Raw genomic sequence first — 18,118 nt, 5'->3', positions numbered from 1 at the left:
CTGTTCATAAACTGAAGCGTTCATAAACTGAAGCAAACTTTCCCATTGAAAGTAATGGAAAGTGGATTACAGTGGTACCTCGCTAGAGGAATTTAATTCATTCCACGGGTCTTTTCTTATAACGAAAAATTCGTCTAGCGAATCCCATAGGAATGCATTGAATTTTTTTTATTTTTATTTTTTGCCCATAGGAACGCATTAATTGAATTTCAATGCATTCCTATGGGAAACTGTGATTCGCTAGATGAATTTTTCATAAAACGAATTCGTCTAGCGAGGCAACCTCCGCTCGAAAAATCATTTCGTTAAGCGGAAATTTCGTTAAGCAGGGCATTCGTTAAGCGAGGCACCACTGTAATCCAAGCCAGACGGCAAAGAGGAAAGCCGAAAGATGATAAAAAAGGGATGAAAACCGGGGAAGGGGGGGAGGGGAAGCCCATAAAATATGGTTTTTCAACTATGAATGCAAGAAAATTTTTTCTGTTTTGTATTGTTTTTTTCTTTTTCTTTTTTTTTTTCGCCCTTTCTTTTTCCCCTTTTTTTCCTATTTCTATTTTTCTCTTTTTTTGGTATAACAATAGATGGTTGGATGGATGTCCTCCTGCGTACTGCCCTGGTTTGCTGGAGCTCCCTGGTGGCAGGGGGGGGGCTTTGGGGTCAGGGGAGGGGGAGGAGGACAGAAATCCAAGCATAAAATGGACCATTTCTGACTGTTCACAAACATGGGATACTTCTGTGGCAGGGGAGGACCCATGTGGGTGGGTAGGAAGGAGGTGGAAAAGGGGTTTAAGTATGTACCGTTTTTTTGTTTTTTTGTATTTTGTAAAATTAATAAAAAGTATGTTTAAAAAAAAAAAATCCAAGCCAGACGGGTCCGTGGGAGTACTCAACCTGAAGTGTACTTAACCCGAAGCATGGATGTAATTGGTTCCGGAAGTCTGTTCATGAACTGAAGCATTCATAAACTGAAGCGAACTTTCCCATTGAAAGTAATGGAAAGTGAATTAATCCATTCCAGATGGGTCCGCGGGGTTTGTAAACCGAAAATTCGTAAACTGAGGTGTTCATAAACCGAGGTTCCACTATATTCAGAAGCAATGCTCCATCCAACTGCATCAGCAGAGCACAACCATCATGGCTAATAGCCCTCTCCTCCTCCATGAATTTGTCTAATGTACGGTAATCCTCTTTCAAACCCAAGTTGGTGGCCATCAGTGTGAGCCACAGAAGGCTGTACTTTCTGGAGTGATTTGAATCCCCACTTTTTCATACCTTTCCCTGTGCCCCTCACTACCCCAATCTCTGTTATTAAAAAAGGGGGGGTGCTGGAAATGGGAGCATTTAGCAAACACAGTAATAAACTTGGAGAGAGCGCCTTGCAAACAAGCATCTAGAAAAGGCCACAACGGAAAAGATGGCTGTGTGTGTACGCCACACTTTTTTAATCACGTAATTGCTGAGTGACATTCAATTCGGTGGCCTTAAGTTTCTCCCCCCCCCCAGCATCAGGCACCCGCTCCTCTCTACCTGGTGCACCTCCACATCCTCCACTATGGCCTTTGAAGCGGGGGAGTACCTTAACTACACCGAAATTTGGCCAGGCTTCTGCATCTTACAGTAGAGACACGCATGCAAACAATTGAAGTCTTTGAGAACAATGAAATATGCATGGCTATCTGTGACAGCCCTATAAAGCAGAGCAATTAGCCGCGTAATCCGAGAGAGCTGAGGCGGGTGGGCGGCCCGCGGTTCCCTATTAGTTAAATGCTTTTTGTATTTGCGCTTCCCATCAAATCAACTAACACTTCCTTTAATTGGTTCATGAATTATACAGCTCCTCCTGCATTATAATTTAATCACCAGTAAACATTCCTGGGGCCCCACTGTAAAATGGATCGCACTCATTAATTCGTTAATTTCAGCAGATGGAAGGGGAGAGCGCCGGATGTACGGTGTGGCAAAATACCGACCGCCTCTGGCAATGGAAGAAGGGGGGGCCGTTTAGGGTCTTTTTTCCCTTTTTTTTTAAAGGGCTGTCAGAAACTCAATCTGTGAGCTGTCAGCAGCAGCCTGGACCCTTTCTCCCCCCTGGCACCACTCCCCACTTTTGCTTCTGCCATCCCTCCCTTCTTCACCCCACCCACTGGCTGGAAGTGACTGACGGATTCATACGGAGCCTTGTCAACCCGTCTTTAAACATCAAGCCGGCGGGTAAACCGAACCCAATGTAAATTATTTCTTGTCTTAACGGGCGCCCGTCTCTCTCTCCCCCCCCCCGTTTCTCTGTCCCCATGAATATTTCATGGTGGGCAGCATAAATATTAATTCTAATAGCTCTGCACGGTGGTTATTATTTCTGTCTTATGACAAATATTCATAAAATATTCAGCACCCTTTTTTGGAACACTTACACACTTGATTGTGAAATTTCCTTTTCTCTGGCTTCCTGGGGACGCGCTGAACATATTGGGGTTCTCTTGATGGACTGCTTTCCTCCCCACTCTTTCCCTCCCTCCTGCCTCTTAATTAATACTATGAAATATAAATATTTAATCCGATTTATTTTGCGTTTTCCCCAGAAGCGAACCCTATTAGGCTGGAGAGGTTCTGTTTGACAGTATTTAAATGGGGGAAATTTATTCCCCATTAGGAAATTGGTTACTCTTGACACGTGTGTAAAGTGACACATCATCGGCTCTTTTCCTCCCCCCCCCTTCTCCCTCTTTTGCATTTGCAATGTGTCTCCTTTTCTTCTTCAAAAAAATTAAGACTATTCAAGGGCATAGATCTTGCCCCTGGAAAAGTTTCTGCCACTATCATTTGGCCAAAGGGTTAACTTTGCTTTGTGGACACAGACAGTGTTAAAACACGCTATTTCTTTATACTAATACTTGGCAATTTAAATAGCATTTTTCAGGTATTTAAAGCGGGGTGGTGGTGGTGGGGGGTTTGCTCTCTGAATGCTGCTGAATTACAACTCATCAGCTCTCACTAAGCATGGCTGATGGCCCGGGAATGTGATGGGTCAAAGCAGTGGCTTACAAAAGGCCAGTGGATGAGGTTGTGGCCGAGGTGACATCTGAACCTGGGACTTCTCAGCTTGCATTTCAGCTGTGCCAAATATCATCTTATTTTGTTGTTAATGCAGAAAATTGGCACAGGTGATGTAGCCAAAGCAAACGTCAGCATTCTGATGCTGTTCAGTTGTCTTGACCTGCTTTCCCCTCACCTTATGGCTGAGTGATGAGAGGTTGTCTAGTGGCCCTTGTGTGATATCATCATATTTGTCCTTGACCAAACCTAAGCACTCAGGCCTCTAAAGACAGCATGGTAGGCTTGGAAGGCATCTCTGTTGGGGCTGCCGACTGAGAGCCAGGCAGGTAGGGAAGCAAGCAAGCCAGTTGACAATTCACTAGCAGCCCCAATTGCACGGTAGAAAGTTTGTTGGGCAGCCCAAGGGGAACATAAGAAGCTGCCGTAGTGAGCCAGAGTTTTGGTCCTTCTACTCAGTGCTGTCTACACTTACTGGAAGTAGTTCTCCAGGGTTTTAGGCAAGGAGTCTCCCAGCCCTACCTGGAGATATTGAGATTTGAACCTGGGACTTTGAATGTGCAAGGCAGATGCTCTACCACTGAGCTATGGCCTCCCCCCCCAAAAAAAAAATAAAGTAAGATTCTAGTCCTCTTGGTTCTGAATACCAGGCTGAATTAAATAGAAACATAGGTCCATCTAGCATAGTATTGTCTGCACTGACTGGCAACACCTCTCCAGTGTTTCTGGCAAGGGACAGCTGCAGCCCTACCGTGATATGCCTTTGGGGATTCAACTTGGGACTTTTCAGCATGCAGCTGAGTTACAGCCCTTCCACATAATATGGGAACATAGGAACCTGTGTTATACCAAGCCAGACAGTTGTTCTACCTGGCTCAGTGTTGTCTACACCAGTGTTTCTCAACCAGTGTGCCTCCAGATGTTTTGGGACTACAACTCCCATCATTCCTGACCACTGGTCTTGCTAGCTAGGGATGATGGGAGTTGTAGTCCCAAAACATCTGGAGGCACACTGGTTGAGAAACACTGGTCTACACTGACTGGCAGCAGTTCCTTAGGATTTCAGACAGGTCTACCTGGAGATGCCATTGGGTATTGAACCTGGGACCTTCTGCATGCAAATCAGGTGCTCTAGGGGCTGAGGTACATCCCTTCCCTGTATGTGTTCAGGATCATTTGCAGCATCACAAAAGTCCTTTCCTGGCATTGTACGGGATCCAGATTATGCCTGTGGCTCCAACAGCAAAAGGCTCTGTCTTTTCTGCTCCCTTCCAAGCCACAGAAGCTCCCTCCTTGCCGAGACGAGCTGCGATTAAGCTCACAATTAGGGGAAATGGGGCCAGCTCAGTTGTCCACCGAAGGAGCTCCCTGCTGCTGCCATCTTTATTCCTGATCTGTGAAGTGCCATTGGAGCAAACTCTGGGGGGAATCTGACAATGATGGAATAACAAACGAGAGGGAGGGAGGAGGAGGCAGAGAATAAAAATGAGAGAGGTGGTGTGTGTGTGTGTGTGTGTGTGTGTGTGTGTGTGTTTGTGTGTGTGTGTTTGCATGAAGAGATGTGATGCCATTTCAGGAGCAGTTGCTGATACCACCAGTTCCTACCTCTTTCTTTTTTAAAAAAGTGGGGCATTATGAGCAATTTCTCTAAAGGAACTTTATGGACATCTTGAAAAGCCTTTAAAATGTTTGCATTGCCTGTGCTTCCCCTCCCCCCCATATGCTTATATAACACCCCCCTCAGTGGATGATGTATTCAATGCTTCATACAGAGCAGAGTTATCAAATTAATGGGTATGGCTAACTTAGATCTGGTAATTTCAATGGGTTTGCTCATTGGATACAACCAGATATTCCCGATTCCTTGCAGATTTAGTGATGGGAACGGGGTGGGGTGGGGAGGAGGATTAGACTGGACATGTTGCCCTGAAGCTGATTGATCCCCTATATAATATTATCAGAACAAAGTTGTATATGTTCAGGATTTGGTAAGATGAGATAGAGACTTCTCCTGCATGAAGGCCATGTCAGTTTTTCCGCTTTGAAGTACAAAAAGCTGTGAATCAGTTGGGCTGAGTGTGATGTCCTGAATAGGCTCCTTTCCCCTTCTTCAGTTCGCCAGTCATCAGACTCGGCAAAGAGGAAAGCCTTGTAACACTAAACTGTAGTTTGGCTATAACCACAGTTACCAAATTCCCACTGAGAACTGTGGTTAGTTTAAAAGCAGAAGCAGATTCTCCTTGCGTTTTTGTACACATCACTTGACTAGAGAGGACTGCATTGCAAAATTTGGTGGTGTGAATTTTGAAGGAGGGCTGTGTTGCAGTTTATGTATTGTATCATAGAGTGTGAATTTGAACGTGAACTGTATCAAATCCTTCCTTCCTAATTAGAAGCAGAATGGGCAAGGCAGAGCAGGAAGTGTATCTGTGGGAACCTCTTAAGCTATTCATTCTGCAGTGTCACCGTAGATCAAGGGGGAGGGAGCCCTTGGCCCTCCAGATATTCCTGAACTGTCATCATCATCCCAGGCCATGCTGGCTAAGGCTGATGGGAATTTTAGTCTAGCAACATCTGGAACACCAAAGATTCCCTGCACCTGCCCTAGATGGCAGCCTTACATGGCTAAGAAGGAAGACTGGATTTCACTGCCTCTTTCCCCGCTGTGGATATATATTGTTCTGGGGCCATGGCAAGGCAGGCCTGCAACATTTGGCAACTGAGTAGTTAACAGCAGTAATCATAGGAATACAGTGGAACCTCGGTTTATGAACACCTCGGTTTATGAATTTTCGGTTTATGAACGCCGTGGACCCATCTGGAACGGATTAATTCACTTTCCATTACTTTTAATGGGAAAGTTCGCTTCAGTTTATGAACGCTTCAGTTTATGAACAGACTTCCGGAACCAATTACACCCATGTTTCAGTTTATGAACGCTTCAGTTTAAGTACTCCGCGGACCCGTCTGGAACGGATTAATCCACTTTCCATTACTTTCAATGGGAAAGTTCGCTTCAGTTTATGAACGGTTACTCCGCAGACCGTCTGGAACGGATTAATCCACTTTCCATTACTTTCAATGGGAAAGTTCGCTTCAGTTTATGAACGCTTCAGTTTATGAACAGACTGCCGGAACCAATTGTGTTCATAAACCGAGGTACCACTGTAGTCTCTCTCTCTCTCTCTCTCTCTCTCTCTCTCTCTCTCTCTCTCTCTCTCTCTCTCTCTCTCTCACACACACACACACACACACACACACACACACACACACAGGTTTAGGCACAGCTGGGGGAAGTTGTGGCATTATCAGTTATGCTCCCATTTTAAGCAAGGATCAGCCAGTGCCCCCCACCCCCTGCCGAGTGGAGAGCATGCAGAATGGAAAGCAGTCAGCTGGTCCCTGCTTACCAAGGGGAAGATGTATAGGCTATGTATAGAACAAGATGAATGGCCTTCTATTTTTGAAAGTTGCTGTCTCACAATAAAAGCAGAAGTTTAAAAGTAGCTTTAAACCAGAGGAGACTGGTCCATTAGGGCATATAGGGGCACTGCCCCACCAACCACAGCCTGCCTTTGCCCCTCTACCCCACCTGCCTGCTTTTCCTCTTTAGGGGTTGGCTCTGCCAGCCAGCTTCTTCCTCCATAGTTTCAGTGTTGCCCAGTGTTCTACAACTCATCAGGGAGGAGGATGGGGACAGAACTAGAATGAGTTGGCCCCACCTCTGATTGCTTCCAGCTTCACCTGTCATTGGCTGTGTCTACTGGCAGGGCCACTGCCTTCTGACCTACAGGGCCCAATGGGCAACAACCACCACTAAAAACATGAGAAGAGCCTTGCTGGATGAGGCCAATGGCCCATCTAGTTCAACATCCTGTACTCCCAGGACCCAAGCACAACAGCTCTCTCCCCTCCTACTATTCATAAGCATTACTGCCTCCAAGTGGAGGCAGTTTAGCCAGAATGACTAGTAGCCATTATTCTCCTCCATGAATTTGTCCAATCCTTTTCTAAAGCCATCCAAGTTGGTGGCCATCACCAACTCATTTCCTGTTGAAGTGAGTTCAATGGTTTAGCACCCAGGAGTCCCGGTTGAAGAGCTTCATTGACTTGTGCCCACAAGAATGTTCCTGTTCCTTCTAGTCCACATCCAACAGATTTTCATTGTCCACCTCAAGGCCCAAATCATCATTCAGCATCACATGGTATCTGAAGAAGTGTGCATGCACACGAAAGCTCATACCTATGACAAACTTGGTTGGTCTCTAAGGTGCTACTGGAAGGATTTTTTATTTTTATTCAGCATCACAGTTTGATTGCATCCACTCCTGATATCTATGCAGATATCTGCTCTACACACGTAGAAATAACCCTATACATTTTTGGAGGGCACTTATTAACCATGCCCGCTGGGGCTGGTTCAAAAATTTTAAACAGTAAAAATACTACCGTAATATATAAAAGGATGTCATATAGAGGAGGGAGAAAGATTGTTTTCTGCTGCTCCAGAGAAGCGGACATGGAGCAATGGATTCAAACTACAAGAAAGAAGATTCTACCTAAACATTAGGAAGAACTTCCTGACAGTAAGAGCTGTTCGGCAGTGGAATTTGCTGCCAAGGAGTGTGGTGGAGTCTCCTTCTTTGGAGGTCTTTAAGCAGAGGCTTGACAGGCATATGTCAATAATGCTTTGATGGTGTTTCCTGCTTGGCAGGGGGTTGGACTGGATGGCCCTTGTGGTCTCTTCCAACTCTATGATTCTAATGTAATCTATAAAAGCTAAAACAATTGGGGAAGGGCTGTAGTTCAGTGGTAGAGCAAAACTTAGTTGGATACAACTCTTTGTAATTAATTATGTTTTAGCAGACAGTGGGAGTAATAATGTAGGTTTTGTGGAAGCTGAACTTTAGCAGAATGGAAACAGTGCTGATGGTGAAGAACAAAGGACTGGGTGGAAATTGCTGTCTGCTTACATGTGTATGCCCCCCGCCCCACTGCAAGCACCTGCTGCTCTTCCTAATGGTAGGGCTGGAGCTGTCCTCTGTTCTCCAGCTCCGAATCTTCTGCTCAGGAAACCAAACTGATTATCCTGGGAGACCAATAAATAGGGTGGGCTGTGCAGTTCTGGCAGCATAGAAAGATGCCTTGTAATCCTCTCCAGAACGTGGTTGTTTGTTTCCTTGTTTGTTTCCTTGTTTGTTTGTTTATTAAATTTGTATACTGCCCTTTATCCAAAGATCACAGGGTGGTTCACAACATAAAAACACATAATAAAACTAAACAAAAGTGAACAAACCAATAACCACAGCTGCCAAATCTCCTGTTTTTCGCGAGAAACCCCCGTATTTTGTTACCATTTCCCGCTGTTATCCCGAATTGATTATATCCTGTAAAGCTCCTGCCGATGGCCATGTCCCAGCTCCCGGCTGTTTGTGCATGTCTGGACATGCAGACATGGGCAGCCCGGCACCAGAAGCCGCTTCTACGCATGTCTGGCCATGCGTAGAAGCGACTTTCGGCGCCATGCCACCCATGTCTGGGCACCGGAAATTGGGCAGCACTGACACCGGAAGTCGCTTCTATGCATGTCTGGACATGCGTAGAAGTGACTTACGCTGCCATGCCACCACGTAGAAGCGACTTCCAGTGCCGGGTGGCCGCTGACCCCAGATTTTTCAATCTGGTAGTTGGAGGGTATGCCAATAACCCCTCTCCCACAGACACATTTAAATGGCCTTCTTCTTCAACTGCTGGGTGTTGCCAGGATATAATAGGGCAGGCTTCCTCAACCTCGGCCCTCCAGCTGTTTTTGGCCTACAACTCCCATGATCCCTAGCTAGCAGGACCAGTGGTCAGGGATGGTGGGAATTGTAGTCTCAAAACATTTGGAGGACTGAATTTGAGGAAGCCTGTAGCAGGGGCTTGACGATGGCTCATCCCTTTGACCCTCCAGATGTTAATAGACTACAGCGCCCACCATTCCAGGTCATTGGCCATGCTTCCTGGGGCTGTCAGAAGCTGTTGTTCAGCAACTCCCAAAGGGCCAAACGTTCCCCCATGGCTGATTTAGGCAATGAACACATCTGAGTCAGGAATTACCCACCTGACTCCCTACAACATTCCCCCCCTCCCCTCTGCTTGTCTTTATTGCTGACACCAGACTGAATAATAAGACACGCTTTCTCCACACACAAAATGTGTATTTCCGACAAGGCTCTTCCACTGTTCATCTTGCTGGCAGCTTCTTACGAGGGGTGGGTCTGTGGCTTTTCCTTCTCAGTTTCCTGCTACATTTCTCTTTTTCTCAACTTAGTGACTATGAGTAGCGACAAGGCTCCTTGATATGGCAGGTTATAATCCTTTCCTTCTTTTTTGTTTTGTTTTGTTTATTTTGGAAAATAATAGGGGGAGCCGTATCAATTATCAGGACTGTATAAGCAGACATTGTTGCCCCCCCCCGCTCCTTTCCCTGCCTTCTGCTAGAATATTCATCTCAATACACTTTATCACTAGTTACCCGTTGTGACAATCACAATTCCAGACGGTTGTTGGGCAACAGAAACAAAGCAGAAACAAAATGTTTGGAGTGTAAAGGATAAAAGACTGTTGAAAACTGTTATATTCTCCTCCTGTCTTTGGAATCATTGAGATCTTCTGCTTTTTTTATTTTTAATGCTGGGCTGAGGTGTGTTTTTTTCCCCCAACTCAATGCAAGTGGAAGTCATTATCTGTAAACATTTGAAGAGCCAGCGAGATGATTTTCATAACTTTAAGTTCTACAAAGGAGCCAAATAATCTTGCTTCGTGCATGCCACGGTGATAGAACCCTCCGGCTTTCATCTGATCTGATTCTCCCCAGTAAGGATAAAATGTTCCCTTTGGTGAATGTCTAAAGCTTACACTAACCGGTCTGAGAGGCACGTGCATGCCCCCCCCCCAAATGAATTGAAATGAAATATAAAAACTAAGCAGTATAGTCTTGAAGCCAGCCGCAGGGAGAAATTGCATTCTGAGGAAAGCCAGCAAAATATCCTATTCCCTACCTCCCAGAATAAAATAAAAGTTCATTTCTACAAAGAATTTGGAGTGGATTAGGGAACAGGAGAAAGACAGAAAGCTAAATAATAAACAGGAGATTTCCCCCTCTTCCAAGTTACCTCTTCCAATATCCCTTCGGTAAAGATATTTCCTGCATTATGCAGCTTGAGGTATGAGAAATCCTGGGATGCACTTCATACTTCAGGGTTGGAAAGTGGTGGCTGTAATTATGAATGAGCATAAAAAATCCCCCTCTGTATAGTAAAGAAGTGAAAGAGGGTTAACATAGCCATCTCCCTCAGTTGCTGGCTTACTACAGACAGGGAGCTTTGGGCTCATGGGAGCATCTGAAAATAGGAGCACACTCCTGTGGTCAGTTGGGATAGCCCAGGAGTTTATGTCTTGGTGCTCTTCTTCCAAGGGTCAAAATTATATACATGATGAATGAGTGGTGGAACAGATTGCCCTTCTTCAGCCTGCGGGTGGGGGAGTTCCAGATTCAAATGCTCCTCTCAGTTCTTTTCCCTTACAAAACACACACACCATGCAAAGAGAAAACTAGCAGATCAAGGACAAAGGTTCATTCATGGCCTCCGTTGTGCTCATTATTTTTTTAAAAAAAAAATATTGAGGATTTTCTTGGTTTACAAAGGTAATGCAGTGTCTCATTAATTTTTCCATTGTTACACATCAATCTTGCTTGTTGGGACATTAGGAAGAAGGGGGGGAAGAGGTGGGCGGGATGGGGGAGTGGGTGGGGTGGGGTGCCTATGTTTCTGTTTTTCTTGATATATGCAATAAATAAACAATATTTATGTGTGGCAAGGAGTTTTTAATATCGGAGGGCATTTAAAAATGTGTAACTCCCTCAACTGGCAGTGATACAGGCCAGATTTCTTCCAGCTCATCCCTCTGTGTAGATTAGACTTTAAGGCATGCCCAGAAACTAAATCTAGGGAAGGAGCCAGCACAGGAAGGAACTCTGGCACATCCTCTATGGAGAGGTCTCCCAAGGCCTTCCCTTCCTTAGAAACCCCAGGTTCAAATGGACTGAGCTTCCTGGGCTCCATGAGGGCTTACAGGTAATGCCTGAAGAAGGATAATGGTCCGACATAAGAACAGCTGTGTTGCATCAGGCTAATGATCCCATCTAGTCCATCACCCTGTTCTCACAGGGGCTGAACAGGTGCCCCAATGGAAAGCCAGCAAGCAGGACCTGAGCACTTGTGATCTCCAGCAGCTGGTATTCAGAGGCATCACTGCCTCCGACAGTGGAGGTGGCACATAGCCATCATGGCTAGTGGACATCGATAGCCCTTTCCTCAATGAATCTGTCTGATCCTCTTTTAAAGCCATCCAAGTTGGTGGCCATAATTGCCTCCTGTGGGAGCAAGTTCCACAGTTTAACTCTTAGCTTCAGTTCCTTTCCTAATGATCCTTAGCATGGAATTCAACTGACACTCCAGTTTGCCTTAAGGGCCACCCTTTTAATGATGCTCCAATGCGGGCAAACATGGGAAATTAAAATGGCACCTAGAGACAGCACTTTGGTGCTACTGGGAACATTCCGGCCAGATAGGACCGCCAGGGTCCCTTTGTTGGAAGAGAAGTCCTCTCTCTTAACTTGGAGGCTGATTGAGAGGGACCGCAGCATCCGAAAGGCTTCTGCAGGCTAGAGGACCAAGTGCAGGCAGGTGATGGGAACAGACCCTGGCCCTGGACTGAGGCAGCTTCTTGTATTGTTAATTGAATATCATTATTCTTTAGGATACAGCAAGCCGGCAACTTGGGTGCATTTAATTTGTGTGCTTTCAGCTTTACTTGCATGGCAAAATAAAAACAAAACCTATTAAAAATCAAAAAGGGGGCAGAAACGGGTGGAAATGACTTTGGCAGTCCCACCTGCCACAGAACCCAATGTGTTTTGACTATACGTGATTTTGGCATTAAGCTTGATCCCTGGAACATAACCACTGCATAAGTTGCGGGCCTACTGTAGAGGAAGCATCCAGCTGTTCTCAAAAACCAGCCAGTGTGCTACTGCTAGGGGCATTAACTGAACATTTCCCTCTCCCCCCTCTCTAAATAGGGTGTTTTTCCTGCACATCACACCTGAGTCCATTCTGGAGCGCCTGTGTTACCGTATGCTTGACCCAGTCACTGGAGAAAGGTTAGTAGCAGGTGTGCTTGGGATAGCTTCACTGCTTTGGAAAATTTATCCAAATCTAGTGGGGGGGCATATTTTTTGTTTTTGTTTTGCAGAATACAGTACACTCTTTGAAGGGATGTCTGGTCCAAGTGCAATTCAAAGTTAGCCCTCAGTTACCCTTCAACAGACAGGCTCACCTGGACAGCAGACTGAGCAGGCATATGAACCTAGTCACAGCCTTCGCCACTAGGGCGAGGTGAATTTCCATTGGAATGACAGTAACCCTGTCTGCATTTGCATTTACTCCAGGGGTGGGTCACCCTTCTTAAGCTGAAAAGCTGCCTTCCCTTCTAGACAACCTTGCAAGGGCTGCATGCCAGTGATCAGGGCCGGCCCTACGGCCAGGCTGGGTGGCGCAGGGCACCACGGCGCTGGCCCGCCAGGAGGGCGCCGCGAGCTGCGCCCGCCTGCCCGCTGGCTCACCGGTCCGCCGGTCCACTGCGCAGCTGCACCCACAGCAACCGCGCTGTGCCTGCCCGCCCGCCGCGCAGCAGCGCCTTTGGCAGCCGTGGTGCGCGCTGCGCCCACCTGCCCACCGCGCTGGGAAACGGGGTGGGAGGGTGCACCACAGCACCAGTGGCGCTTAAGACGGCCCTGCCAGTGATGGGAGGAGCCATTGGCAAATGTGGGAAGTGTCAGTTTTCTCATTTACACAGTAAGCTAATTTCATCACATGCTCATACACTCTTCTCTGTCCCTCACCCAGACAAGCAAGAGGCATTGTCAGAGTTCAAGAACACACCCCTGCCAGACAAAAAATTTGGAACTCAATCAGATCCTGTGAGGGGCATGGCCTGGGGAGAGTCCTAAGGGTCAGATAGAAAGGCCTGGAGAACAACTTTCAGCCAGGTGGCCTGAGGTTTCCCATCTACACATACAAATCATCATGCACATTTTATGCAAATCATTTTTGAGGGGCAGTGTTGATGTGTAAGTGGCCGTGCTAACCATAGTGAGCAAGTCTGGATGGAAATCAAAAACGAAACTGACATCCTTGTGTCTGAGCTCAACAACAGCACATGAAGGCAACAACCGCTACTCCCGGTTTTGTCTTCTAGCTACAGGTGTTCCCAGGTATATTGCCCCTGTGCATGCAGGTCGGCGGTTTGAATCCGCTTGACAGAGTGAGCTCCCATTCCTTTGCCCCAGCTCCTGCCAACCTAGCAGTTCAAAAGCATACCAACACAAGTAGATAAATAGGTACCGCTGTGGCAGGAAAGTAAACAGTGTTTCCGTGTGCTCTGGCACTCGCCACAGTCCTCCGGTGTGCCAGAAGTGGTTTAGTCATCCTGGCCACATGACCCGGAAAGCTGTCTGTGGACAAACACTGGCTCCCTTGGCCTGAAAGCGGAGATGAGTGCTCCAACCCCATAGTTGCCTGACAGGACTTAACCGCTCAGGGGTCCTTTACCGTTTACCATTGAGCTATAGTGGTTAATAGGTGTGGACAGATCTCTGTCTCCTCCATCCAATCCCCTTCTGGAGCCATCTAAGTTAGCTGTCACCACATTGTAGCAAATTTTGTAAATTAATTAAATACTGTATGCTTCTTCCTTGTAAGCTACTCCAGTCAGTTTCACTGGGTGACCCCTCATCCCAAGGTGGGGTGAGGGAGGCACCCTTCTGTATCTCCACACCATGCATAAGCTGATGAGCCTCTGTTAGCATAGAATATATTTGTAGAGTTGGAAGTGGCCTTGAGTGTCTAGTCCATCCCCCTGCATCGGTGGGCTCAAACCACCAACCTTCCCGTTAACAACCAGACACACTGACCCATTGCACTACAGACTCAGCCAGGCTCCATTCAGATTTGTGTGATTGGAGATACTGGAAGCTCCTGCATCAGATAAATTACCCCAAGGAGCATGAAAACAGCGAGCTTCCAGTGAATGGAGGGGCCAGGGGACCTCCCAGGAAGCAGCCTCAAATGGGAGTCAGACCATAGGTCCATCTAGCTCAGCACTGTCTACACTGGCTCTCCAGGGTTTCAGACAGGGAATTTACCTTTGGGATTGGATTGTAAACTTGAATGCAAGACTTGCCATTTTTCTTTTAAAAAAAACTTTGTCCAGGGGCTAGAAAACCGTAGGCCAAGCCTCCCCAGCTTTGGTTTGTTTGTTTGTGAGCACTTTTGCCAACAATTTTCCTGTGTTTTTAAAGAGTATTTTTTTCTGAATTATGGCTATATATCATGTCAGCAGTGGCCCTCCAGATGTTGCTGGACTTCAACTTCCAGCATCCCCTGACCATTGGGCCATGCTTGCTGCAGCTGGTGAGAGTCCCACAATATATGGAGTGCCACACAGTTGCTGATGGAAGAAGAGGTGCTCTCCTCTCTCGAATGAGAGACTGCTCTTCTAAAGAGAAGCATCCTTCCATGTATTACATGCAGTAGGGAATGCTGTTTCTTAAAATAGGTGTGGTGGACCCCGTGGGCTTCCAGATGTTGTTGTACTTCAACTCCCTTCATCCCTGGACCATTGGCTGTTGTGGCTACAGGGGCTGGAAGGCCAAAGGTTCCCCATTCCTGCTGTCACCTGGACACTCTTTAAAAAGGTAGGGTAGAGCTTCTTCTTTGAGCTTTTTACTGTTCTGCCCGCATTTCCAGGTACCACACACTGTACCAACCGTCAGCCTCCAAGGAAGCCAGTGACCGCCTCCTGATACATCCGAGGGACTTGGAGGAGGCTGTGAAACTCAAAGTGGACGCTTACTTGAGGATCGCCGAAGGCTTGGAGACTTGTTTCGAAGATGCCATTTTCATCAACGGCGACCAAGACCCACAGACAGTATTTGAGTACATCGAAAGCTACATTGTCAATCCCCGCCCCACCACCGTAGGCTTGCCACAAGAAATGGTGTGAAGTGTCTTCTTGAAAATGATTAGGCAAGTGCTTGGCTTGGCTTTGTTTTACTTTTTTCCCCTTTACTTTTTTAAAATAATTTTTTTAAAAAAATTCAAATTTTGCAAACAACAATTAAAAACAAAAACAAAAACCGTACACATATCGCATTGGACTCCCCCCCCTCTTTTGTGGATCCATATATATACAACTGTCATCATCCCAACCATTGCCCTGCTTGGCTGAGGCTGATAAGAGTCGGGAGTCCCACTTTGATCCAAGAAGAAGCATCGTCTCTCACATGATGGAATGCCTCTTCTAAATAGAGACATTCTTCCACTCTCTGCATGCACTAGGGAATGCCGCTCCTTAGATCAGAAATGGGGGACTTGTGACCCTCCAGATGTTGTTGAAGTTGGGCGTCTAACATCTGGAAGGCTGCAGGTTCCTCAACCCTGGCCTAAAACAAGTGGACTAGAAATCCCCACCTCCCCTGTAAATTTGATGTTTTGTTTTCCCAAGATAAATTAAAGGGGTGGTAACATTCTTGATTATCAACCAAACAGGATTTTTCTTTTCTTTTTGGATTTTTGTGTCCTGCTAATTCCCATGTGGTTCAGTGACAGAAGAAAAACCTTCCCCCCCCCCAACCCCATCCTGTCCTTTCCTATATGGATGATTGTTCAAGGCAAGCTGTAAATCTGATTCCTCCCAAATTTTGCCTGGTGTGTTCTTGGGTCAGAAGATGTAGGACAGACTATTAAAAGCTTTCTGAACTGCAGACACTTATGTTCCAGCCTCCTTATTGTGTGATGTTGGCCGACCTGCACTGGAAGAAAAAAATTAAAAGGTGCCATTGAAATGTTGGGGGAAGGAGGAAAACAGAACATAAAAGCCGTTTATAAAGGAAATGATAAATAATAATGGAAACATAACAATAGGGCCATAATCCTGTCTCAGAGCCAGACATATTTGGGGGAAGGGTCTGTGCATCTCACAGCAGATGGCTGATGGACTCCAGTTGTGCCCTTTTGGTGACACCAGGCGTCTTCTTTGGTGGAGGGAGCCAGGATCCTGCTGAGTCAGCAGATGTTTGTGTGGGGCTCCAGAGAACTCATGAACTGTCTGTCTGAGCTAGAAGTCTCCTTTTCTTTCCAGCAGGTCTCCTCTCCGGTCTTTAGCCGATGACCTAAGGGATTTATCTACACACTGCCACATCGTTTCTGACCAAAGGAATGGAGAGCATGGACTGAGCCATGCAGGCCCAGGCAGCGTCTGCACTAAAAGGCCCCCAACAGGTCCATCTTTCTCTACGATATAGCCCAGGGTTGACTGTCTTTTTCAGCCCGAGGGCCACACTCCCTTCAGGGCAACTTGTTGAGGACCATGTGCTGGTCAGAGGCAAATGTGGATTTTACACTTTGTGCAGTAGTCCAATTTCTACACAGACTCACACACCCCTCTCTATGCTCCATTCATGCACAAAAGAAGCATTAGTAGAATTCAAGGATATATCCCAGCCAGGCAAAAGCACTCAGGGGGGAGAAGTAGGGCCAGTGAAGGGTGTGGCCCGGGGACAGCAGGTGTGGTCTGGAGGACCATATCTGGCCCCTGGGCCTGAGGTTCCCTACCTCCTGTTATAGCCCCCTGGCTCTTTCTTATACTGTATGTCAGGGGTGTCAAACTCAAATTCATCGAGGGCCGCATCAGCAGTTTGGTCACCCTCAAAGGGCCGGTTGTATCTGTAGGACTATGTGTCCACTCTTTATTATCATAAATTATTGTCACTGCATTCAATTATTACTGTTTTTTGTAATAATGTAAGTAATAACTAACATAGTCAGAATAATGGCAAGTAGATATTCAAATGTACAATTATTGTACAATTTATTGAAAAATGATTTTTGGTAACTGCACTGGGTGGTGGAGGCTCGCTAGGGTTTCATGCAGGAGCTTTGCAGAGCTACTGATACCTGGAGATGCTGGGGTCCTTCTGCATGCAGGACAGATGTTCTGCCAGTGAGCCACCACCCTTCACCAAAGGGACTGGCTGAGGTTGATTCACTGGAGCTGTTCTCCTGGTTCCAGGGTTTAAGGGCCAGAAGTATAAAGCAGCATCCTATGTTTCTTAGGAGAGGGAGAGGGAGGGGAGGGGAGGGAGGAAGGAAGGAAGAAAAGAGGGAGTGGGAGGAGAGAGGAAGGAAGGAAAGAGGGGAGAGAAAGAAGAGTAGGAAATAAGGAAGGGAATAAAGAAGGAAAGAAAAAGAAAGAGGGAGAGAAGACAGAGATAAAGAAGGAAGGAAGGAGAGGGAAATAAAGAATAAGAATGAGGGAGAGGAAGAAAGATGGGAAGGACGGAAGGAAGAAAGAAAGGAAGGAAGTAAGGAAGAAAGAAAGAAAGAAAGAAAAGAGGAAGCAGGAGGGAGAGAGGAAGGAAAGAGGGGAGAGAAAGAAGAGTAGGAAAGAAGGAAGGGAATAAAGAAGGAAAGAAAAAGAAAGAGGGAGAGAAGACAGAGATAAAGAAGGAAGGAAGGAGAGGGAAAGAAAGAATAAGAACAAGAGAGAGGAAGAAAGAAAGGGAAGGGGGGTCGCCGCCTTGATTCAGCGCCAGAAAAGAGCGCGAAGGGACCCAGGGGCAAAAAGCATTTCCCGTGCAGCATGAGGCAGCGGGTGTCCGTTTTAGGAGACGTGCGTAAAGCCTCCTCCTGCTCCTCCACGCGGCGCTGCTGGGTGCTTTGTTTGTGCTTCAGCAGCAGCAGCAGCAGCCGTTTCCAGGCGCTGAGCCGTGGCCGGAGGAGGAGGATTCAAAGTGCTACAGAGCACTGCTGCGTCGCAGAGGCTCGGGACTCTCCGTGCGGCGCTGCCGGGCGCTGACCCGGCAAGCTGCCTCCTCCTTCTGCTGTGGCTCGGGGTGCTCCACACAGCGCTGCTCCGGCCGCCTTTCTACCCCCCCAGGCCCCAGCTGTTTGTCGGCGCT

General features: G+C 46.8%; 1 protein-coding gene across 5 annotated transcripts in view; it reads left to right on the top strand.

The window, feature by feature from the left end:
• The window catches only part of AK8 (adenylate kinase 8), a 106,702-nt gene extending 90,780 nt beyond the window's left edge, over nucleotides 1–15,922 (top strand). For all 5 annotated transcript variants that reach the window (XM_088664762.1, XM_088664763.1, XM_035102200.3 and 2 more), the window contains 2 exons: nucleotides 12,179–12,259; nucleotides 14,907–15,922. In XM_088664762.1, the coding sequence (XP_088520888.1) occupies nucleotides 12,179–12,259; nucleotides 14,907–15,162 (337 nt within the window). In that variant the 3' untranslated portion in view covers nucleotides 15,163–15,922. The remainder of the gene's footprint in view (nucleotides 1–12,178; nucleotides 12,260–14,906) is intronic.
• The last annotated feature ends 2,196 nt before the right edge of the window (nucleotides 15,923–18,118 follow it).

This window comes from Zootoca vivipara, chromosome Z2 (assembly GCF_965207765.1).
Source record: "Zootoca vivipara chromosome Z2, rZooViv2.hap1.1, whole genome shotgun sequence".
NCBI classification, from domain to species: domain Eukaryota; kingdom Metazoa; phylum Chordata; class Lepidosauria; order Squamata; family Lacertidae; genus Zootoca; species Zootoca vivipara.
This window is presented reverse-complemented; position numbering and strand designations above follow the sequence as displayed.